Source organism: Dioscorea cayenensis, chromosome 13 (assembly GCF_009730915.1).
Source record: "Dioscorea cayenensis subsp. rotundata cultivar TDr96_F1 chromosome 13, TDr96_F1_v2_PseudoChromosome.rev07_lg8_w22 25.fasta, whole genome shotgun sequence".
NCBI classification, from domain to species: domain Eukaryota; kingdom Viridiplantae; phylum Streptophyta; class Magnoliopsida; order Dioscoreales; family Dioscoreaceae; genus Dioscorea; species Dioscorea cayenensis.
The window spans coordinates 4,180,581-4,206,720 of record NC_052483.1 but is presented as its reverse complement, the minus strand read 5'-3'; the positions used below and the strand labels follow the sequence as shown (position 1 = coordinate 4,206,720).

The following is a 26,140-nucleotide window of genomic DNA, read 5'->3' as shown; positions in this document are numbered from 1 at the left end:
ACCCCAATATAAAATTGGTTAATTCAAGGGGCTTCTCATAAATTCAAAGGGCTTCTCCAAAACTTTATTTAGAGGAGACAACTACTATTTTTTTTCTTTATTTTTTTAAGTTAATTTGCATTCATACATCAAGGGGCTTTTTGTAAATTTTATTCATAAGACACAATTTTTTTTTATTTTCAAAAATTGCATATATACCCCTATATAAAATTGGTTAATTCAAGGGGATTCTCATAAATTTTATTTAGAGGAGACAACTACTATGCTTTTTCTTTTTTTTATTTTACTTTCCAAAATTACATATTTACCCCTATATAAAATTGGTTAATTCAAAGGGCTTCTTGAAAATTTTATTTAGAGGAGACAACTATTATTATTATTTATTTTTTTTAAGTTAATTTGCATTAATACATCAGGGGACTTTTCATAAATTTTATTTAGAAGAGACAACTACTATGCTTTTTCTTTATTTCTTTATTTATTTTTTTGTTTACTTTCCAAAATTGCATATGTATCTCTGTATAAATTGGTTAATTCAAAGAGATTCTCAAAAATTTTATTGAGAGGAGTCAACTACCATGCTTTTCTTTATTTTTTTTAAGTTAATTTGCATTGATACATCAAGGGGCTTTTCGTAAATTTTATTAATAAGAAACAATTTTGCTTTTCTTTTTTTTTTGTTTTTGTTTACTTTCCAAAATTGCATATATATATATATATATATATATACCCTTATATAAATTGGTTAATTTTAAGGGGCCTCTCGTAAATTTTATTCAGAGGAGGCAACTACTGTGCTTTTCTTTATTTATTTATTTTTTAAGAAAATTTGCATTTATACCCTCATAAAAGTGGTTGATTATATATATATATATATATATATATATATATATATATATATATATTAAGAAAACCATAAATAATGGATATTTTGAATATAAATATATTCAATGGGTCATTCATAAATTTTCTTCAGAAGGGACAAATTTACATATATGTCTTTATAAAACAGTTAATTATACATACATCCTTTTTATTTTTTTCTTTAAAAATTTGCATATTTAACCCTATAAAAATAGTTAATTGTGTACACATATTAGATACCATAAATAATTAATAGTATAAAAAATTAAGACACATTTATGGAAAATCCTTATAAAATTTAAGAAACATTATGTGTAATATACAAATGGAATTGGTATTTTTGTAAGGGTAAATATGCAAAATTCCTTTTCTTTTTTTTTTCTTTTTCTTTATTTCTTTGGTTGTTGTCTGGAAGGAGAGATTCCAGTGCCAGCTACATGTTTGATTAATATAATATAATTGCATGATTACACTTAATCATTACATTTTATTATAAAAACAAAACCCAAATTCCCATGTCATCTTCATTGCCTTATTAAATAAACCTAAATAAATTAGAATTGGTTGGAGATTTATGACAATTTAAGCATACTAAATATTCTTCTTTTTATAATTTAGAGATTAAAATCATTTTTTATTTTTCAATTGAAAATTATAATTTAACATTTGAGTATAATTGAAGAAGAAAAACTTAATAGTAAATAGACAATTTCTCAAAGAGAGGTTTAATAAAATAGACTTGTTTGTAAAGAATCTAATAAATTTAACTTAACAATATTTCATATGCATCAGGAGGTTTACTCATAAAATCTTTTTACACTTGAGAAACTAATATAATTCACAGTATATATATTTATATGCAGATAAAGAAATAAATAAATAGAATAAAAGGTAAATACCAAATTTATGTAATTAAATAATGAAATAAGAAAATCAGAGGAATTCTATAATCCTATATTCTAAGCTTTTACTTCACAATCCTTCACAAATAATGAATATATAAAGGCTAAGAGTTGGAGAATAATAACAACCCATGGGTAGATGAGACTTTTCCACATAGATGGCTAGATGTGGAACACATGAATGAGTGATGAAAAACCAAACATGGGCTGCTTGGTGATGGCTTGATGTATATGGTTCATAACACTCCCCTTCCCTTTAGATACTACACCTCATTAAAATCTTAAATAAGAAAAAAAACCTAATGGATATAAACTTAATAAAAATCTAGTGAAGAAAAAAAAAAATATATAATCCTTAGTATATTCGAGAGTTTTTACCTCATTAAAAACTTTGTCCTGGAAAAACTCTACGGAATAAAAACCCTAGCAAAGAAAAACAGAGACAGTAAAAATACTTTTACACATAAATTCAAAAAAAAATTATCTCTTATAAAAATAACATATATAAAAATTTAAAAGATCAAAGAAGAAATCATATATATATATATATATATAAAAATAATAATTTTAAAAAATAACAAAAATATAGAGTTTTTTTTTTTAATTTTCCGATGGGGAACAATTTACAAGAGAAAGAAGTTGGGTTGTTAAATTTAATTGTATCAAGAGAATTGGGCCTTGCCCAACTTAAAAGACTGAACTTGCCCAGTTTCCACAACATGCATGAAATAAACGTAAACGCCAATGTTACCCAAAACCTTATCTCCAAATTAGCTCCATTTTCAGATAGAGAAGTCTACTCTTGCGTTGGAAGATGTGTATATATATATATATATATTGAAAAGGTGGATAAATCACATTCATTAAAAAGAAGAAAAACAATAAAAACATCCACTAGATGTTAAAAATAATCCACGAAAACGATGAAACAATGCAAAGATAGGACGACGAACTACAGATATGGCGAGAATAAACTCCCACCGGCCAGAGTGGATAATTCATGCCTAACCCTCCATCTCACAGGAGCCAAGCTCCATAGTCACCGAAATTTCCATCGGCCTTCGGCGAGAGCTGAGCTCCACCAACCTCACAACAAGAGCCAAGCTCCACTGTGGTCGATCGCTAGCAATATCATGCACAGACACAAGAATATCCTCCTCTATGACGTTGGATTCTAAACCCAATCAAACCCTAAAGGGAGGTTGAGATTTTGAGGGGGATGTAAGGAGGGGTTGCAGTAGTTAATATTGCTAGCCTCCGGGTTCAGTTTTGGAGATGCATGTAGGCCTGGCAAAGTGCTCTCAAATTCCTCATGTTGGGCTGAGATATCAGGCCCAATTTTGCTTTTATAGACTTGGGATAAATCTTGGTCGTTTATCAAGATTTTCTCATTTCCCATGCACATTAAGGTCTCATATGCTTCTCTTGTGCCCATATTAATGAGATTAGGCAAATCCTGGCCCTTCATCACACTTTCCTCAATTCCCATACATGTTGCCTTCTCACATTCTAGAGCTGAGGTCTTTTGCGTGAGAATAATATCCCCGATGAGTTGGCAGCCGACGTGCCACCACCTTCCAATGAGACATCGACAAATGCGGTGTTTTTCAACCAACGAGACAACGACAGTGCTAAGGTCATGTCGGAGCAACCGAAGTCCCGACGTGGAATTTTTATTTAACCCAAGAAAATTTTATAATTTGCTGATAATAATAATAATCATAATAATAATAATTCCATAAAATAATTGTTCAATTTAGTTTATTTAAACTAAATTGATAATATAGGATTAATCATGTCAATGGATTTTTGTCTAACAACAGTAGCCCCCATTCTGTAAAGGTGATGATTGTTGAATTTTAATTATATGGGTTCGAAACTCATCAAATAAAGTGGCATAAAAAAAGGATACTCGATATGAGAGATCAAATCTTCATACCACCAGATGATGCATGAGTAAATAATTAATTTTTTGGTTATGCACATGTATTTAATAGTGTTTCTCATGTTTGTTAAAAAAAATATTTATGTTTGAATTTGGATTTTAAAGGTATATGTATACAATAATTTCAGATTTTGTAATATGTGGTAAAAGGGGGCACATGCAAAAACATAGCTGTACCTTCATATAAGCTGAGTGAGCTTCTATTAAGAAGAGCACTCGGAAATTTTTTTTTAATAGACCAGAGTACACGGTGGTTATATAAACTTTTTTTTAATAATAATTTTTGGATAAATTTTTGAGAAAATTACTGTTCACCCCTCGTTATTTTCAAAACTTTCCAAAAACCCCCTCCTACTTTTACATACTCCGGACAGCCCTTCCGTTAGTGTTTAACTTCTTTTACCCCTCACCGCTCACTTCAAATGGGTCCATGTTGTGAAATCTCATTTTTGCCTCTCGAAAATGGTGAGGGAAAAAACGCCAAATCACATCACGTCCAACCTTTTCAAGGGCTTTTTCCGCTTTGGTTTCGATAAACAATTCCTAAGTTGCATCGCATCTTGTTCTTCTCCTCATTTCTCCTCATTTGGTTTGTTCTACTTCGCTATGCCGGTTTTTGTAATACGTGAGAATCTCTTCGCCACTATCATTTTCGACCATTCTCAGGGTGTTTATTTTTGAGGGTTTTCGAGGTAACGATAGTTGTAAATTTGTTTCAGGAACCAGTCCAGGGTGAAGTTTATCATACCCAAAAATATATAAATCGGTTTTTTTCCAATGTAAAAATAAAGTTGATTTCCATCGGATTGGTCAAGTGCACTCCATCTTCAAATGAGTCAGAATCGATCTTGTTGTCGTAGACAGATCGACGTGCCATTGTCGAATCATACCGAAAAATGAGTTCATTTCGTAGTAAAGTTCTCTGTCGCTTATGGTAGTTCTTTCCTCGCTTATGGTTATCTAGTTATATATTTTAAATATTGTTTAACTCTTTGCTATTTTTCTGCTTAAATATATTACATATTTGTTTAATATTTGTCGCTCCGCTTAAATTTGTCCTTAACTCGCTTAACTATTCATATTAACGTCAAAATACTCAAAAGTCTCGCGATAAAATATCGATCTTTTTCGCTTTGAACTCGCGTCGGCAGCAGCAGGTGGCAAACAGTGTAAAGTATCGTACTCGTCGCGATAAGAATTAATTATCGTCAGACGGTAAGGTTTCTCCAATGTAAAAACCTAAGTTGATTTCCATCGGATTGGTCAGTGCACCCATCTTCAAATGAGTCGTAGCTCCATCTTGTCGTCGGGATGCATTTCGATGGCCATTGATCGAATCATACCGAAAATGAGTTCATTTCGTTGTAAAGTTCTTGTCATTTATGGTAGTTCTTCCTGCTTATGGTTATCTAGTTATATATTTTTAAATACTGCTTAACTTTTGCTATTTCGCTTAAATATGTTACATATTTGTTTAATAATTGTCGTCTCCGCTTTAAATGTGTTTTACCGCTTAACTATTCATATTAACGCGTAAATACTCAAAGTCTCCGTAAAATATCGATCTTTTCGCTCGAACCCAAGTGCCATGGCCAGAGTGGCGTGAGGTGGCAAGGTTATCGTCACTCTCGCCAGCATAAGAATTAACGATTTACATTAATTGTCGCTGCATGGTAACATAAATATCCGAACACCCGCTCGCTGCGATCACCAATCTCGGTCCACCGCGCTTTTCCCTTTTTCTGATATGAAGCGCCAACTTCATAGTGGACTTCACAAAGATAAAGACAAGGAAGAACCACCCTTGTCGCTCTCATCCTCATCCTCCTCCCTCCCGCTCCTCCTCATCTCGCCTCGTGTATGATATTTGGCACGGAGTCGACGAAAATTCAATATCAAATCTATCTTAAAGTATGTCTCACGATCCTCCTCATCTTGATATTTCGATCACGTAATCACGCAACATACGTTAAACTATCTTTTTCTCGCCTAAAGTCGAAATTCCCCGTGATAATCGCTCGAATGCAGGATTCTCCAATGGGATCGTCGGGCAAGCAATTGCGGGCATTTCGACTTGGGTAAAGAAGAAAGATTTCACTTATCATGCTGATCATGGAGGATCTCTGGAGAGGAAGATCATTAAACATCCTTTTAAGACGGAGTTGATATTTATCACTGAGACTTTTTGTTACCGCTTAAGAACATTACGCCAAAACAGCACAACCATTACATCGACTAATGTATCGCCATGAACGTATTTGTTTAACCTTTTTTAATGTTGTACGCCATGCAGTTCAAGTTGACGAGCATGTTATGCGAACCGCCGTGGAGTATTCGAACGCATGCACACTTGTTTCGCTCTCTACGAGGGTCGAGTCGTGAGTGTCCAAAGTCCGAGAAAAACGTAGTAATGTTGTAAATGTTTTATAAATAAACGAAACAAGCTTTTATTTTCGAATGTGAACTCGAAAATTTAAAACAGAGACCTAGTAAAAACAATTTGGGAAAACAAAAGAACGCTATCAGAAACAATAGAAAAAGTTAAACAATACTCAATTTAATCTTTAAACAACGATAACGGTAAGTTTAAGAAAAATACGTAAAAGATGTTTAAACGAAAATGACTCAGTGAGATACCCATCTTCAACGTGACGTCAAATGAAAAGTATCTCAATTTAAACAATAACATATATTTTTAAACAGCTTAAATAACTATATTTAAACGGTTTACAGTATTACTTTACATGATATATACTTTATTTAAACAGTAAATCGCTATTTTTAACATTATATGTATCCGCTTTAAACATAAAAAGCTTGACGCTTAAACAGATACTCACTGCTCGAGCGACGACAATATGTCTTCATCGCGACAATGACATATATTTCTCTTTTTCGCCTCGGGATGGAGGGAAAAATACCGCCCAATCACATCACGCCTAGTCTAACCTCTACGCACTTTTTGGTCTTCATCGCGACAAATGTATATATATATATATATATATATATATATATATATATATATGCACTTTTTGTTTCGCCCTATCCGACCTTTGCTTGTTGCTTATATCTTCTTCGCCTTTATTTTTGTTCTTCATTTCATTTCGTTTCAGTACGATTTGGTTTTCGGCCGATATATTATGGAGAGTTTTTGGTGGTATCGCTAGATTCAACGGGAGGAAGAGTGCTAAACGCTCACTGACCCGACTTCGAGCTGGTGCTAGCCGAGAGATGTGAGCGACTGGGGTCCTCAAGTTTCTCTTATCGTGGTTAAGTTCATCACACCGTACTGGATATAAAACCGCTCATCCAATAGAAAACGATGTCGACTCTCAGTCGATCTGTCACCGCACTCCATCTTCAAATGTGTCAGAAGTTGATCTCGTTGTGGTTTCGGATGTAAGATGCGCCCATTGTCGATCTCTAACGAAAACGAGTTTTACCCGTCAGAAGTTCCTCTCTTTATTTGTTCCAGCTTGTTTGGGTTCATTAGTGTTTAAATACGTCCGATACGGTTAACATCTGCATCTAGCCTGCCATGTGTTCTGAGAATCGCTAGGTATTTAATTTAACGCTTAAATATTGTCATTATCACTTAAACATTATATTCTCCGCTAACATATCGATCTTTCATTCGATCGAGTGTCAAGGTGAATTCGACTCGCGAGCGCTCCCCGCTCATCCCTCATACGCACTCTCGACGGTGGATGTCTTCCTTCCTCGCCGATCATTCTCGAAGTGTCGTTGGATATTGACAACGCTGACGTGTCAAACATTTCGTGGATGTGTCAAATCATGCAATCAAACGGAATTGACTTCAAATTCATAAAGAACGAAAAACATCGAGTGATCAGAATGCTGCCGATGGTTGTCGCCGCCGCCTTTCACGATCAAAAGAGTATAACAAAATAATTTCGTAATCAAGACAATCAACCCGCTCACACACTTCGCGGTGGTGGTATAGGTTCTGCGCCACATCCGAAAGCGCCCAAAAACTGGGTTAGCGCACGAGTGATCTGGAAGCTCACGGACCGCCCTCAGACAAGGCCATCGATATTCGTGACGACACGCTATGCGGGAACATAGTGTCCACATACCATACAAGGCGTGCTTGGTTGGGAAAAAGAGCACGCCCGTGGTCCTCGACTCAGCAGTCGACATCTCCAGCATATGACCGTTGCTGTATGTGGATAAGTGCGGCCGAGACAAATCCCTGCAGCTGCTAGCGATCGTGGAAAGAGACGGGCGATCGCTTTTAAACGCGTATTCTTTCTTCTCAACAAGGTATTGTGTGATTCAAGAGGGCTTGCGGTCACCGTCGCTTTCGATGGTACCCACCTCCTGAAAATATCCGGCACACTCACCGCGCCACAGGAAAGACGGAAACAATGGTTTTTTTCCACGCCGCCTTTCTGTGATAGTCGACAATCGCAGACCGACGCCAAATCGACTCTGGTTCATATCTAAGTTAGCGATGCTTTATACGAGGAAGAAGATTATCATGAGATAATTACCTTCGTGTCGATTGTGTCGAAGGGCCTTGTAAACGCATCTGGCGAGTCTTCCCTTCTTCGCCACACGCATATTGTCTTCGATATTTGGAGGCCAATTTTACGAAAAGCCAACGTCGCACTTGGGAAGGCATTGAGGGAGGAGCGTCGGGTCGATATGCTTCGCATCGCGTGGCATCCACGGCCAAAGAATTCGATGATACCGTGAACGAACTCGCAGCCACATCACCGAAGCTCATCAACGGGTCGATTAATAAATCGGATATGGCACATTGTCAAATTATCTCGCTCAGAGGTGATCGCTGGGTGAGATGTATTCAAACGTCGAGGAGTCGCTCAATGCTTGGATCAAAGAAGCTCGCCATTTTCACGCGACTGAAAATGCTCGACTCCATAAGGTCTCATGAATTTTGATTTACACTTAACATTTAGTGTTACCCTTTTAAACATTCTCATTCTTTGTTTAATTACTACTTTCGTCTCGACTTTTAAATATTAATGCTTTCGCTTTAAATATTTACAATAATGTTTAAAACATGTTTACTTAATTATTTAACCATCACTTTCTTTGTTTAACCTTATTTGCCAGTTCAAGTTAATGCTAGCATGTTATGTAAATCGCGCGAGCAAGTCTAACAAATGGGGAGACTCTACTTACGCCGTACATACATTCAAGATAGAGATCATTGTCGAGGATAGCCGAAATCTTCGTTGGTCGTCAGCTGTCGACGATCGCTACTGGGCGATCGACCAAAGCAGTAAACTCTCGAGATCTCGCCATCGAACTTGTTCATGTCGGCTGTGGCAGTTTATGGTATCCCTCGTAAACACGCCATAGCCGCACTAACGCAGTAGCATACCAACGCCCATCGATTTATTAGCGGTACTTCACCGCCGACAATTACTAATCGGGCGATAAGGAAGCTATATTCCCCATACCCGACGATGACATGCCTCGTATGAAATCGTGAGCTTTCGCTTTCATGATCGCCCGCGATTTCAGAAGGCAACCCGGGCGGCCTAGACGAAAGAGGATCGAGTCGCAGCGCTTGACGTCCGCGAAGTTACATCGCAGTGACCGCTATGGATCCCGTCACAATCGTAGATCTTGCAATGAAATCAAGTCACGACTAAGCATCGGAAATAAGCCGACGATGACTGTGGAAACATCGCGTATTAATGGACAACCTTTCCATATTTAAAACTCTTACTCTTTTACAATGAATGCATTTATTTAAACAGAGATGCAGTGTTATTTTTAAACGGATACAATCAGAATTTGAAATATTTCAAAACCCGATGTTTAAACGATATATGGTATATTTAAACAATAAAACGAAAATGTACACAATTACAACGTAAATTAAACAATAAAATGAAACTGAATGGAATTTAACTTGCTTTACAATTGAAAACAAACAAAATTTACATTGAGATATACAAGTCATGTTCTTCCCGAAACCAAAACAACGAATCGAATGTCCGAGTTTACATTCGAAAACAAAATCGACATCGAGATATACAAGACATGTTCTTTCTGGTCACAAAATTTAACCCTCGCTAGCGACGACCCCCTTTCTCACGGACGCCCTGCCGCCTCCCCCTACGTGTGCGCTAACATACCTTAATCTCGAGGTAAGGAACGTCCGTCATGGGTAGTCGTAACTCTCACCCCAAAGTACTGCCGATAAACCGCATGACGAGACGTACGCAATCGACGCTTCCTTGTTTTTGGCGTGGGGTTTCCATGTCGTGCACGAGTGGGTACTTTGCCGTCACCGACTCGGAAGATTCCCTGTCGAGATATGCAAGTTGAGATTAGAATACTGATTAAATACCTAACACTATTAATCGGACATAATTAAAGAACTTACCATGTCCAACGCTGCCTTTATCGCACCGGACATGAAGAATAATGCATGTATTCTTGTTTATCATTGTCAAGGATGATCGACATGGAAGTGCTGCCATTCATGATTATCGGAGGACGACAATTTTGAACTGTGTAGGTTCATGCACGCATCCCCGACCATAGCTATAATTGTTTCAAAGGCTCGTCTCGCTGACATAAATAGCTAGTCGGGCCCGCGTGATGGAGGCGCTCTTGTAAGGATACGGCTCTTTGCTAGCGACTTTTCAGTACATGACACGAAAGCTGCCCATCACATCATCTCGTGACCATCTCCTCCCCTCAAGCAACGCATACATTTGTCCTGCTGAGGCCGACAACGCTATTCTTCCGACACGTCATGGCCGAGGTTAAACGATAATGATATAATAAGACCATATTGTAAATGTTTAAATGATATTATCAATTGTTAAATGATATTATATATAATTAAACGTTAAGTAGAAAAATTAAATGGTCACATAAAGACATTAAACACTATTAGAAAATCGTTAAACACTATAATAAAAACTTTAAACACTATCATAAAAACTTTAGACTTACTCCGTCTAGTAGCAGCTGAGGAAGATCCTCATCAACTCCTCGTCAGATTTGTTAAGACGAGACAGCCAACCCATTGGGAATAAAAGCTTTTCAAACCGTCTCGTCCCATTGTTGATCGACCTCGATCATCTCCTCGTTGCTCGGGCTCGGGTCTCGTGGGCACCGCTGCAGCACTTCACTGCATGTTCCACGACCACCAAAGATCTTCTTTCGACGCGAGGACGACGCACGATGACAGATCAACCATGCACACATCCTTACATGGTTAGTCATTGTTGAGGATCGTACCGGCTCACGCGGAACGACGGGCGACAACATCAACCGCAGAACATCCTTACACGGTTCTAGTTGTGGTGGGATTGTGTCCCCGCTCTATGCGGGTAATCGTCGGCCACTCAGAATGCATTCAACGATCTTCCTCAACCGTGGCCACGACGACAACATCATTGGGAGACACACCCTTAGCTTGTTCTCGATCCGGAAGCGATTGCGTCCATTCTGACGCCGCGATCTCGGAGCCGGTTCCACCGGGTCCATCGATTCATTAAGAAGAGAGTTAACGACCTTTCTCAACCACGAGAACGGCCACATCATCTACGATGTCCTCCACCGTCATGGCCATGTCATCAACAACGACAGACTTAGTAACAGCATCAGCCGCCGATGGTGTTGCTATTGCTTTCATCGTCACCCCAGGCGTGGAGACAGAGGCAATATTGTTCTCCTCTTTTCGCAAGTCTCTTCGAATGTGGCCGTCTTGAAACGACCTTCTCGATGATGTCGTCGTCGCTCACATTCCACGCCTGCTCGTCCCGGATGCTTTCAGCTCTTTGAGGGATGGCGCAATGGCTTGCGAACGCCCTTCCAGCCGCTTTCAACACGAGCGACTAGTCGAGGAAACTCGCTCATCAATATTCGCCACGCCCGCATAAGAGTTGCGACGACATCTTCGCTAACGTCGCTTTGGGCCGCCACGCGACGGAGGGGGCTCATGAGTCGGGCGGCCGTCACAATCGGGACCGCCGCTGTCGCTGGTAGGGGGTTGCTGCAATCGCCGCGGGGGAGGGCTCCCTGACGCCGAGGATCGCGTGCGGCGTGGTGCAGGTCGGAAGTAGGAGAATCTAGGCCGAGCGCAGCGCATGTAGGTCGCCTTCTCATCCCCGCCTCGAGCAAGTGGTTCCGAGCACAAGATCCATCCGTCGGTTGGCTTCAATAAATATTTCTTCTTCAAAGATTCGCCTGAACCAACTGAGAAACTAACATATGTAAAACCAAAACAATTTTAGCTGAAATCATTCATTTTTAAACTATAAAAACTATATTTAAACAGAGTGGTTATATATTTAAACGTTATAGAATATATTTAAACGGAGAACAAAATATTTAAACTAGTATGAATAAGTTTTAAACGATAAATACTAAAGTTAAACGCTAAATAATATGTTTAAACATTAAAGACTTATGTTAAACATCGTCTCACGATTTATTACCTCTTTCCCATCGAAGCGATCGACAAGTCGAGTTTCACCGCCGTCATTGCTCCTCAGTACTTTCACCGTAGCACAAAGATCCTTGGGATCTCGCTAAAACGGACTTTCTTCCCCTGCTCCGGTCACCCGTGAAAACCGCACGTTAAGCGACCGAAAGCAACCTTTAATGTACTCCTGTTTGGTCTTCTTCCCTACAAGATCTATCTCTGCACTCAGCAGCGATTGTGGAATATCCTCCATAAGCCACTTGCGCGTCGCGCCCTACGCTCAGATCGCCTCCCACGGGTCGGTAGATCATCGACATAATCAACGATCGCAGCTCGAACCGAGCATGATGTGTTTGGGAAGAGGATCGCACTCCATGAGGTACACCATCGAGTTTGACAAAAATTATCTTCTTCTCCCTCCGTCGAACAAATTGTACTGTAATGCTTGACGGAGTCTCCGTGCTCTCGTAGGTTTTGATAGATACCTCCCTCTCGAACGCCGACCGGTTTTCTTCTTCTCGAAAGACGCATCGCGCCGCCATCGCAACGCAGGTACTCAAGAACGAGGGCCACATCTTGAGGTCCCCAAACTCAAAGCAGCTTTCCCGATCCTCGAATTTATCAGCGCCCATCGCATCTTTCGCAAAAGAGAATCAAGAAGGACCCTCTCTCAGATATAGCTTCCACTCAAATCACCGCAAACGGTGTCCTTCGAATAATCTCCCCATGTCGAGGGTCATGTTATCTTTCAATTCACTAAGGTCTCCACTCAGTGCTCAAATAGCATCGCCCTATTAACTAGGGTCGACTCGTCATAATCACAAACCTCGCGATAATAACAACACATTCAACATGCAGATTGACAAAAAGTTTAAGCGAAATATAATGTTTTTAAACGATAACCTCTCGCTTATTAAATGAGATATCAAATGTTAAACAAAGACCCATTTTATTAAACGAGACAACAAATTTTTAAAACTCAGAACATCTCATTTTCTTAAACGTCAACCTCATTTGTAAAATCCGCAAACCATATCAAACGAAAGGGGAAATGTACATTATAAATATTACACAAATCATAACAATCAAAAAAACTATTTCGATAGTGTATACATACGAAAATACAAAACAAAACAAAACCCTAGCCGAGAAATCTCCCGCAAGACTAACAAAAAACCCCCAAACTAGAAATCCCCTCGAAAACTTCAATATCTTCCAACAAAAACAGTGAGTACAAAACAAAACCGAAAAATCTTTTTTCAGTAATGAACGCTAACATAAAAATCATACTCAATACCTTAGATCGCAAAATCGATGAAATGCCAACTAGTCACTGGGGACTTCTCCTTCAAGATACCGTGGAAAGGGAAAAGTCGATGAAATGCTAATTACAGAGGCTTCACGGTAGAGACAACTTCGGAGACAGCTCGAAATGGAAAATCAAGACGCCGAGTTGAGAAAAAGCAAGTAAACGGCTCCAATAAATTGCCTCTGGGGTTACTCCCTACTGAAACCCACCCCACTTCCTCTCAAACTGCAGACTGTCGGCAGCACGACTCCCTCACTGCAAGGGCATTTTCATCCATAAAATTTGAAACTCACTCCATTCACATCCGTTACAGTCTTTGGGGGTTTGAAAAACATAGAATTTAAAAAGGAGGGGGTTTTTAGGGGATCTAGAAAATTAACGGGGTGTTTTTGGCAATTTTACAAACTTAGAAGGTTTTTTTGGCAATTTTCACTTATTTAAATAGCCACCCAAATATTCGGTTACTTCTATTTGAATCACCAAATTATAAAAAAACACAATTGGGTATCTTAACTTTAGATTTGCATTTAATTTGATCACGTAGGCTAACTCCGTTAATGGTATGTTGACGTGACAAAGCATGTCATGCCTTATTACCACATCAGCATGCCACGTGGATAAAAACTCTCTTTATTTTGAAAATAATCAACTTATGTAATTGGTCCTTCTTGTCAAATAAATAAAAAATAATTTGATTTTTAAATTTTTTTTATCAGACAAGTTACAACAATGTCTCTTATTGTCTTATTGAATTTGATTATTTGTTTACGTGGTAAGAGTGCATTAGAGGTGGGCACGGGCCGGTTAACCGTGCCCGCTGAGCTCGACTCACCCGGGTCCGGCTCATCTGAAACCCCGCCTGCTACGGAGAGACCCGCTGGCCGGGTCCATTTTGTGAATGAACCGGACCCGGCCCGGCTTATCAGAACCCGCGGGTCCGGGCCAGCCCGTTTGACCGGCGGGTTTTTCTAAATAACCCAAAAATTGTGTCTAGATGGGGTTTTGAACCCTGTGACCTCTCATACGAGAAAAAAATAACATTAACCAATTGGCTCTACAAATTTTTTTCTTGTCTTAATTTAAAACATAAATAAATATAAAGAAGTTACAAAATATTTTTTAAATTTAATCTCAAACAACAAAAAATTTAAAATAATTTATAATAACTTAAAAAAAATTTTTATGACATATCAAAATAATTTTTAAAAAGGATAAAAAGCTACATTTTTTTAATTTATTTATCTATCAAATTAAATTATTAAGTACACCTTTTTTAAGTGCAACAAAAAACGTATATATCAAGTAGTATTCTTATTTTTTTAAATTGAAGTTATCATCAACTTATTTATTTATTATAATTAGTGTTGGCTCTAGATTTTTACTTTTGGTCTCCCGATAATAGGGTTATTATTGTGCTTATCATGTCATATTGAAAAAGTTATAATCAAAATAATATGGTGTGAACCATATTATTCAAAAGATATTTTTTACTAATATATTTTTTTATAAATTGATTTACATAATTTAAAAACAATTTTTTTGTAATTTTTATTTTTTTATTTTTATAAATCGAAAACAAAAATAATCTAATATATATGATACAAATAAAAAGTCTGCTTATTTAAGAGAATTTAAGAGTGTAGTATATGTAGAGATTTAATACTTTATGAGCTAAAAAGACAATTAACAAAATAATTATTTTTTTAAAAAAATATTTATGAAAAATTTATTGTTTGATACATTGATATTTTTACTAATTGATTTAGTATACTTTTTAATTTATTATATGGTTTCTTAATTTTTTTATAAATTAAATATATAAAATATTTTGATCCATATCCCTACATCTATCTATATATAATTCTTTCCAATAAATATCGAAACAAACGTAGCCAAGTAGTGGCTTTCTATCCAAGTCCAAGATCACGCTCAAATCCCATAACCAAAACATTAAACCGGGCTTGACCCGGCTCGCCGGCTCAATCGGGTTTTGACCCTGCGGGTTAACCTCACGGGTCACGGGTTTGGGAAAACTCTCATTCGTAACCGCCCGTCTACAAGACGGGCTGTTACATGGTCAATGAACCGCCCGCCGGATCATTGAACCAGCGGGAGTCGGTTCCGGGCCGGGCCGGTTTTCCGGACGGCCCGTGCCCACCTCTAGAGTGCATGATATAACATGTCACATCAATACATTGTTAATGGAGTTCATTTGGATGATCGAATTGAAAGTGAATTTAAAATTAAATTACTTAATTAAATTTTTTTATAATTTAATAGTTAAATAACTATTTAAATAATTTACCCATAATTTTTTTCAAGAAATCAAATTTGTGCACTTTCATGAGCTGAAAACAACCCAATATTGTTTTGGTAATCTTTCCATTTATGAACAACCACATAGATCACGTGACTCTATCATACCATTTTTTTTTGAAACAACAACCCATACATCACCTGACTCCACTGCCACGTGTCCCTCCCACTTCCCAAAAACCCTCCCATCTTTCCCGGTTCTCACACTCCTTCCCTTCCGCTCCACTTCACTCCAAATTTCAAAAACTCAAAAAGATCAAAACAAAAGAAAAAAAGTAAAAAAAAAAAAAGAGAAAAAAAAAAAAAAAGTTCAAGAACTCTTCTTTTCCCCAATCCAAAGCTAAGCACAAATCTCCCGCATAAAACCCTCTCAATCTCCTCCAAGCTCCCCATCCATGGCGACCCACCACCTCCCTCTCTATCGCCCCTCCATTTTTCCGCTCCCTACCTCCATCGCCGCACCTTGAACCCCCGCTTCCCTTCCCTCCGCCCCTCGCGTTCGTCTTCCGATGACTCCTACCTCTCTATGTGGAAGAATGCCGTCGAACGGGACCGCATGTCACAGGACTTCCAAAGGCTTTCTTTTGAACCGGAAGCCGGCGATGACGATGGTGATGGTGAGAGCGAGGAGACGTTGGTGAAGAAGACGGAGATGTTTAATAAGATTCTTGAAGTGCCGAAGGAGGAGAGGGATAGGGTGCAGCGGCTTCAAGTCATTGACCGTGCGGCGGCGGCGATCGCGCTGCGCGTGCGATTATTATGAAGATCCTCTCCCGAAGCCTGCCGCGGCTTCTGGATCGGATTCCGGTGGGTTTGACGTCACCGCCGGCGGAGAAACTATCTTCCGACGCCCCCCGCCATCTGGTATATGGTTTGATTTTTTGAATATATATTTGAATTATTATGAAATTCGTGCATTTCTTCTCCATCTGATAATTACTGTAATTTTTTTGGGTTTGTCTGTTCTATGTAGATATTCAAGAATGAAGGGTGACAGTGTGCATCGTATATGTGCTTTTATGTGGACATTTTAATTTTTAATCGTAATTGTTTGAAAAATTCACGCATCATACTTCCCTGTATCTTAGTAATGAAAAATCCTTTATTTTCATGGTTTTTATCTTAGTAATGGTACAAATAGATATTCAAGAATGAAGGGTGACAATTTAAATTAGGTACCTGGATATGTTCACAAGCCTCATCCAAGAGATGAAGCTTAAATTGACTTTAGAAGTCATTTATTAAGCTATTACTTTTTAATTTGGTATGATAGTTGTTGAATTATTTGATAAATAGAGTGTCATGAATCTTATTCTATGTGCATCTGAGTAAGCAACATGGAATTTGGCACAAGTATTTTAAATCGTTCTAGTTGTTTGTTTTTTTATTGTTTATTGTGTTCATTTTTTAATCTGATCTTTCTATTCCTTTTATTGATATCCATGATAAAGAAGTGTTCTTGAGTGAATTCTTGAAGTTGTCTGCCCTTCTCCTTTTGAGTAATTTAATTATTCCTTCCGGAAAGTCATCCTTAAGAAGAGGACATTAGTTAAATACAAGAGACCACCCCCCTGGGAGTTTTTAGAAGTATACTCCATAAATCAAAGAATTCGTGGAAGTTCTTTTTTTGTATATGCTATATATCTTGATTCTTGCATGCTTCTAGCATTCATCCACTGTAACATGTGTCTTCTATTGGATTTTAGCACTTGTTAATCCTAATGTATTATTTTTTTCCTTGTAATGAATTTCTTCTTCACATTTTTGTGATAATATATACTATTTAACTGCTATTTGATCATATAGTTTGACATTCTTATTTTATCATTGAGTTTTCCACAATAGCTTTTCAATTATGCACCCCCAGTTGGTAGCATTTCTCAGTGTTGATGAAAACATAGTCACTACTATTTGGATACTTTTAAGCTGTTATGGGTATCAGGCATTTGATTGTGACAGCTAGACTGTGTTTGTGATATGCTTGGAAAGTATTTTGTATTTTCATTGTTGAGTGTTGTTGGTTCAGTTCTTTTGATAACTTTTGAGCACACTGATTATGAGGCAAGTCTCATGTACCTCACTTACACGGATGCTTTTGTTTTTCACGCAATCTTGTACAAAACTTTGTCTTATAATGCTCAACTTAAAACAAAATCATGTATGAAACTTTGCCTTAGACTGCTCAACTTCAAATTAACTAGGTGCAAAACTGTCTTAAAATAACAACAGTCCATTATCATTTTTTTATTATCGCTTTGTTGCCTGAGCCCCCATGATTTGTACTGCTGCCTGATATTTCTTCAGCGTTATTTAGGCCGAAGTCTGAGAATAAATTATATTATGACTTTTTGAGATGATTATTGATAGGTTTACAGGGTGGCAATGTATTTCCTGCTCAATCAGATGCCAGAACTCCTGGTCCAGATTTTTTTGGTCATGGTCACCTCCACCTGACACCAAGAGTACACCACAGGAAGACCTCACTTTAGAACCAGCTAGAAGCTCAAGTTCATCTCCAAATTCATCTGGCTCATTGCTGGAGAAAGAACCTGCTTTTAGAGTTTTTTTAGCTATTCCATTTGAGAGTTCAGAACAGGAACATAGTCCTCCTCTACCACCTTTTCAATCACTCATGGGCATTGAGAAACCAGATAGCAAAATTTCTAATTCGGATCTTTCTTCTGCAAGTAATGAACATAAGCTTTGAGGTGCTATTCTCAAGGAATGCAACAGAGGCTGCTGAAGCACTTGGTAAGGCTAATGAGGCATCATTGCATGGGGTAAACCCAGATGGTTCAAAATGGTGGAGAGAAACAGGTAAAGAACAAAGACCAGATGGGGTGGTTTGCAGGTGGACATTGACAAGGGAGTTAGTGCCGATGGATCTGTTGAATGGGAAGATAAGTTTTGGGAGGCTTCTGATCAATTTGATTATAAAGAGCTTGGTTCTGAGAAATGTGGTCGTGATGCTGCCGGTAATGTTTGGCGTGAATATTGGAGGGAATCAATGTGGCAGGTAACGCCACTATTATCTATTATCATTGTTTTTTTCTAATTGCTGCTCACTATTGCCATATCATCAGGCCAATGGGCATGCCTTTTACAGATGCAACAATTATCGCTTTTTATTTATAACCATTTCCCCATTTTTTTATAGTATTTTTTTCCGTTGTTCTGTTATTGATTGTTGAAATCCCTTGTCAAGATCAATCCAAAATATAAACTCAAACAAGACCAGTGCAACTTTATTGGGTCTAGAAAATACGAAACTACAATAGCTATGACATTTTTGAAAAGAATAAATGATAAAAAATATAAGGATATCATTCATTGTATGATATTTCTTTTCTCTAAGTTGGATACCATTCATCAAATAATTATTTCTTGCCATACTTAGCCTTTTCTCTCAACTTATTTTCTTCTATTGTTAAATCTTGTAAGGTGTCCTTTTGTAGACCTTTAAACCATGATCAGCATTTCCTCCTTCTTCAAGTGCACTCTTGTCCTTAAGGGTGAGATCTGGAAACTGGAGTTTAATGGTCTCAAAATCTTTCCAAGTGGCATCATCTCTTGGCAATTTTTCCCACAAAATCAATACCTCCCATTTTATTTGATTTCCACTCCTGATGCTCTTTTAACCCACTGTTTTTCCAACTAGATCAATATCAACACTTGATCGTCTGTATATTTTTATGGAAAATTAAGAAAAATCAAGCTAGAATCTCCTATATTTGGTTTTAAGCAAGACACATGAAAAAGTGGATGAATTCTTTGTCTTTTTGGTGTCTCCAAGTTGTATATACCACACCAACCTACCCTACCACCTTATAAGTTGTAAAGAATTTCCTTAACTGGCTTCTTTCCAGTCTCTAGAGATATGGATTTTTGTTGGTGGGCTTGTATCTTCAAGTCTACATATTCGATTGAAATTATTCTTCTCGCTTTCACTGGTCTGCATGATTTTTTGGCCATTCTAGCTTTCTGTGGTTGATTCTTTTACTCATGTAAAATCTAGTCACGAGTCTTCAATTTCTGTTCAACAAGATCATGGGGAGAAGACCTATCAGGGCCGGGGTAGCCTACAAGTGTTAGAGAAGGACCGCCATACACTTGCACATGCTATCATTTTAGTGGACCTGTGGCATATGGTGTTATACCAGCACTTAGCCAAAGCAAGAAATTTACTCATTCTCTTTGTCTAGTTTGCATAAAACACTTAAAGTATTGTTCCAAACTTCAATTTGTCATGTTAGTTTGTTGATCTGTCTGAGGATGAAAGGTTGAACCATAGCTTACTTAGCCTATTGCATCTTGAATAAATCCATAATTCCTTCCAGAAATGGCTACAGCCTTCATGGTATAAGGGTGAGATGGGACATAAACTGAGCATATTTGCTCAATTTGTCAATGAGAACCAGAATGATTATGTAGTTTTTTGAATTTGGGAGTTACTTAATGATGTCCACGGGGACATCCTCCTAATGCTATTGTGGATTGACAATGGTTGGAGTAAACCGCCAGGATTCTGGGAGTCATGTGTCATCTACCGGTAAATGGCACATTACTTCGTTTCTTGACATATCGTAGCACATCTTGTCGGAATCCTGGCCAATAGAAATTTCAAGAGATTTGCATCCAAGTGGGATATTCCCCTGAAAGTCGACGATCAACAAAATCATGGAAGTGGCATGGTAGTTGCTTGTGGGTACCTCCTTGCTACAGCACAACTTAGCTTAAGCCGTGCTTCACTTAAACCCTAGAAAAACAGCCTGGTTAACCTCTAGTTTTGTCAGTATTTCCTGGGCCTATGTATCTACTCCACTGACAGCTTTAATTTTATCCTAGATTCTTCAAAAAGACCCCAGACTCATTGTCAATTGGGGATTGTCTTGCCATCTTATTTTCCTTTCTACAATGGTATTTCATTGCATACTCCAGTCCCCGACTGAAATACCATTGTAGAAAGGAAAATAAGATGTTTGATTGGTTGCTGGTTGGTGATGTAAAAAATTTTCACCTAATCAAGGAGGCCTTATATGCTTGTATGGCCTCAATGATTGCTAAAATCTCCTAAGCATAGATACTTTATTCTTTCTCATGGAACGTAGGCTTTTGATAATATATAGGCCAAAGGACATTTGACTTTGGTGTCAATATTGCTCTTATTCTAAAAGCACTCACATTGAAGTGTGGCTTATAGTTGTAATTGACATCAAAGTTTGGCATGGCAAATACCAGGGTGGTTGACATGGCTTCCTTGAGGGCTTCAAAAGTGTTCAGGGTCTCATCTGCCTGGTGAAACTCCCTTTTCTTGAGTAGTTTAGGCAATGACTTAAAAATTGTTCCATTATTCTTGACAAATTTCCTGTAGTAGCCATTAAAAAGAAAAAAATACATATATGGCATTTTATGGAATTGACCATCACCTCATTGCCTTTATCTTCTGATCATCAACTTCTACCACTGCAAAAGAAAATTTTTGGCCAATGTATTCCATCTCTTTTTGGAGAAAAAGCACACTTAATTTTATGTAAAATAAATACTATCCTAGTATCTTCTACAGTTGTTTATAATGTTGCATATGAGTACCCTAATCGGTGCAATACATGTGAATGTCATTAGAATATATCAGTACAAACTATCTGGGAAATAGCTAGAATTTGTTGTTTACAGCTGCTTACAAGGTAGCAGCTGCGTTGCTTAATTTGAATGACGTCACCAAATATTCGTAGTGGTCTAAGTAGGCTAGAAAGCAATCTTGTGCACATTATCCTCATGAACTCGAACTTGACAGTATCCACCCTACATATCTAATTTGGAAAAAAATTGAGCTCCTCCTAATTCATTAAGCATGTCGTCAGTTGTAGGGATCAAGAACTTGTCGCTCACGATTGATTTATTGAGCTTCCAGTAATCAGTGCAAAAGTGTGATGTGCTGTCTTTTTTTTTAGTAAGACTAAGTAGCTGAAAAGTCTTTGGCTAGGGCAGATCAAACTTTGTTTAACATCATCATGTCCACTTGTCTCTCAATCTCCATATTCTAGAAATAAGCATACTGGTAAGATGGTACATTAATAAAGATAACCTCATTTTTTGATATAATTCAGTGGTCAAACACCCTTTTTGGGGGTAGAATCTTGGGCTCCTCCATTATGGTCCAATGTTCTTGTATGATAGTTTAAACATTGGAGGTAAGGACTGGAATTCGGCTCCTACATTTGCCTCACTTACTCAGTCCTACATTTGCCTCAATTACTCAGTCTTCCTAATTGCGTGGCTGTGATGCAATGGTGATTATGAAGCATTAAACTCTATTATTTTATATTTTCTCATGACTATGCAGTTCTATATGCTTTGTTACAAATTTGCATGTACCATTGTCACCAATGAAAACCGACATACTAAACCTTTTCATGACCTCTATCCTGAATTTTTGCCATGTCACATCCTTCTTGTTAGATTTTATATTTTTGGTACTAGTGGGTCTATACTTGCTCTATACTTAATCTCAGTGAGTCTTACACCAAAAAGTCTCAAGATTTCGTGGCTCAACCCCTATACCTATATATAAACCCATTACACTTCTATCACACAACTGATGTGGGACTATATTTCCAATACTCTCCCTCAAGTTCAATTGGGTCATTTTTTTCAATTTGAACTTACTCAGACTTGTACACCTGAGGTCTTTTTACTAGGTTCACTATTACTAGGTCCCACTATAACTATCTTTTTACAAGGATCATTTTTTCCCTGGATCTCTGATACCATGTTAGATTTTATATTTTTGGTACTAGTGGGCCCTATATGGGCTTGGGGGTCTTAACACCAAAAAATCTCAAGACTTAGTGGCTCAACCCCTATACCTATATATAAATCCATTACACTTCTATCACAACTGATGTGGGACTATATTTCCAACACTTCTCACGTCTGAAATTGACTTTGACAGTAATTTCCATTAAAGGTGTAAGTGGTTCGTTGCACTTTCTTATGTTTCAAAGTGATAAAATCTGAAGTATTGGTGTGCTTTAGTAATCCAGAATTTTAAGTCTTGGCCTTCAAAAGTAAGGAAAATTTCAAAGGTTTAGTTTTGAGATACTTCTCTTGTTAGGGTTGCTCACAAAAGCCTCAAATCTGGGCTCTTCGCACTCAAATTCAGGGGTTTGGGTTACCGTTTAGTTTGGGTCTTGGTGGACTTGATGCTCATCATTTATAGCCCATGGAGATTGTTATTGGCGACTTCCTCCATCTCATTCATTATCTTCTCTTTTAAAGTGTCTTCCTTAACATGAATGCTCATTGACTCATTTCGAAGATGAACTTGCAAGGCCTGGATGGTTTACTCCAGGCTTTGTGATTGCTCTTGTATGGCTGCTTACATATTGCTTGCACAGTTAATTGGATGGCTTTCAGCATGGCTTGAAATCGTTGCCTCATTTTCTGGGTAAGTCACTCCTCCATAGTTTGGACTTCAAGTTTCTCAAGCTCCTTGACAGAGGATATGTCTATCCCCTGGTATGGCTGCTTACATATTGCTTGCACGGTTAACTGGATCGCTTTCAACATGGCTTGAAATTGCTGCCTTGTTTCTTCAAGTCACTCCTCCATAGTTTGGACTTCAAGTGTCTCAAGCTCCTTACCAGATTATATGTCTATCCCCTGTCATCGGGTTGTTGATTGCTGATGTTAATGGTTGGTATGCGGAAAAAGTCTGCTCTTTACAAGGAATTCCGAAATTGCACCTCTCAATGAAAGCACTAATGTTGGAACCCTTAATTAACATTAGTCTAAGGTACAAACTTAAGCTTATACCATGAAACAAGATCAATGCAAATTTTTCACTACCAGGAAATAAAAAAAAACTACAATTGCTACAACAATTTTGAAAATTTGAATGACAAACCACATAGGGTTACTCTCTTTTTATATCCATAGTTTTGCATAGAGATCCCTGTGTGGACCCCCCTATAATTAGGTACGGTGTTGATGCAGCTTGATTTCTTCCCTTGCATGCAGCCTCATTCATTTCTCCTTGGTTTATTCCCCGTATTGATAGACTGACCAACATATGATTGTTTCTTTCCTCAAATTAAGATATCGGCCAACATATAATTAATTCTTTTCCTTAACTAGGATATCATTTTCATATTATTATTTATTGCCATGCTTAGCTTCTTCACCCAACTCATGGTCTCCTATTGTTGTCTTGTAGTGGGTCTTCTTGTAGACTTTTATACCATGTTCTACACTCATTCTCGATCTTCATTCTTTTTGCTTATAGCACGGTAGTTTACCAGTCTTTGTTTCCTTGTTCATAGCTCCTAGTTCATTTATTTCTTTGATTTTTTGAGAATGTAGTCTTGAGTACCAGTGAAGTATGAATTCTTCTTTCATAGATAAGAATCCAGCTTGGTTTAGATTGAAAATGCAACAAAAGCTTGAGGCTCACTTTTTCTAAAGAAACCTTCATGACTTTCTTGTCAGTGAGAACCACTTCAAGAAAGCAAATGAAGGTCTGCAACATGATTGTAAATGTGTACAAGGCTTCAAGCTTTTTCAGTAACAGCACAAACCCCTTGATAACTGGAATACTCCATTAGCTTGTCCAGCACTGCATTTGTTTGTGTATGTCTTAACATAAAAAGATAGTATGTGGTTTTTCTGTATTGCAACTGATTGTAGTGAGGCCTATAATTTGGATTTATCTGACTTCCAGGATCTAAGGACTGGGCTTACACATATGGAGAAAACCGCAGACAAGTGGGGAAAGAATGAAATCGGCAATGAGTGGCAAGAGAAGTGGTGGGAGCATTATGATGCTTCTGATCAAGCTGAAAAATGGGCCCACAAATGGTGCTGCATAGATCCAAATACGCCCTTAGAGGCTGGTCACGCTCATGTTTGGCATGAAAAGTAAGATTTCTTGAACTTCTCTGTTTGATATCTTCTGAATTAAACTTCTTGCCTTCCAAATGGTAAAAGTTACTACTTCAAATACAACAAACATTTCACGCACATACCAAGCTACTTCTTTTTTATGATCTGGAACTGGTATCCTGTAGGCTTAAATTTAAATACACTGAATCTCATATGATATTGGAATGTTGTGAATGTCAAAACTGAGTTATGGGGTCAACTTAGTATCTACCTTTATAGTTTTTTACTCTTCTATTTTCCTCTTTCTATTTTCTTACAGAACTTTATGTTTCACAACTTTCGCTAGTGAAGTAGACAAATTCTTCCTCTTCAAAACTTTTACATCTTCACCAAACAGTGTTGTTCGGCTATAGCTATTAATATATGTTATTTCCTTTTGGTTGGTTTGTTCGTAGGTGGGGCGAGAAGTATGATGGAAAAGGTAGTAGCATGAAATACACTGACAAGTGGGCAGAGCGTTCAGAAGGTGATGGGTGGTCGAAATGGGGAGACAAGTGGGATGAGCACTTTGATTCTAGTGGCTCTGGCGTGAAGCAGGGTGAGACCTGGTGGGAAGGGAAGTCCTGCGAGCGGTGGAACCGCACATGGGGTGAGCAGCACAATGGCTCCGGATGGGTGCACAAATATGGCAAGAGCAGCTCTGGCGAACACTGGGATACACATGTGCAGCAAGAGACCTGGTATGAGAAGTACCCACATTTTGGGTTCAAGCACTGTTATGAAAATTCTGTGCAGCTCCGAGCAGTCAAAAGGCCATCTGATAAATCACAGAACTAATACAAGTAAATTAATGTAGTGAGAGCATACAGGTTTTGATCGGTATTCCCTCACCTTACATGAGTATTCGCTCGTATGTTGTTTATATGATAAGGATCTAGCACCGGATGCATACTACATCAGTTCATCCTCTGGTATATATATAGTTATGTTATTTCCTCTCTGTTTTGCACTATACAACTTTGGATTTGTAGGATATTTGGAACCTGTATTTGGAAGGTTTGGAGGATACAGTGTTACTAAAAAACTCGGAACTAGTGTTACTTAAAAACTTGGAACTCTGTTCCGTTTGGGTTTTCTTCAAGCAATTAATGAATATGATGTTTTGTTCAGCTGTTGATTATATGAAGACCTTTTACCTTGATTGAATTGAGGGTAATAATGTTGAAGAGTTTGTGCACTGAATCACAGATAAAGCTATGCGTGTTTTGTGTGGGATAAAACATTATGTTCAGGAGTCCAGTGTGTTTTGTGTGGGATAAAACATTATGTTCAGGAGTCCAGTGCTTGGAATTCTACTTGTTCTATTTTTAGGCAAATATGCAGCAAACACTTTCCATTTAAGGAAAGTTAAGAATGTGTATAAATGTTGAGTTAATACTTTAACACGTCTATGTTCTTATTTTGTGTGAGTTTTGAGGTTTAAT

General features: G+C 37.8%; 1 protein-coding gene across 1 annotated transcript; it reads left to right on the top strand.

Annotated features, from left to right (window-relative positions):
• Positions 1-15,969: 15,969 nt before the first annotated feature.
• On the top strand, positions 15,970-25,825 carry LOC120274611 (the record flags this gene model as incomplete). Its single annotated transcript, XM_039281153.1, is given in 7 exon segments — positions 15,970-16,524; positions 17,736-17,848; positions 18,144-18,480; positions 18,482-18,635; positions 18,638-18,792; positions 24,496-24,692; positions 25,112-25,825. Coding segments are annotated over 7 exon segments (1,893 nt in total), but the record flags the coding sequence as incomplete, so codon positions are not given.
• Between the last annotated feature and the right edge of the window lie 315 nt (positions 25,826-26,140).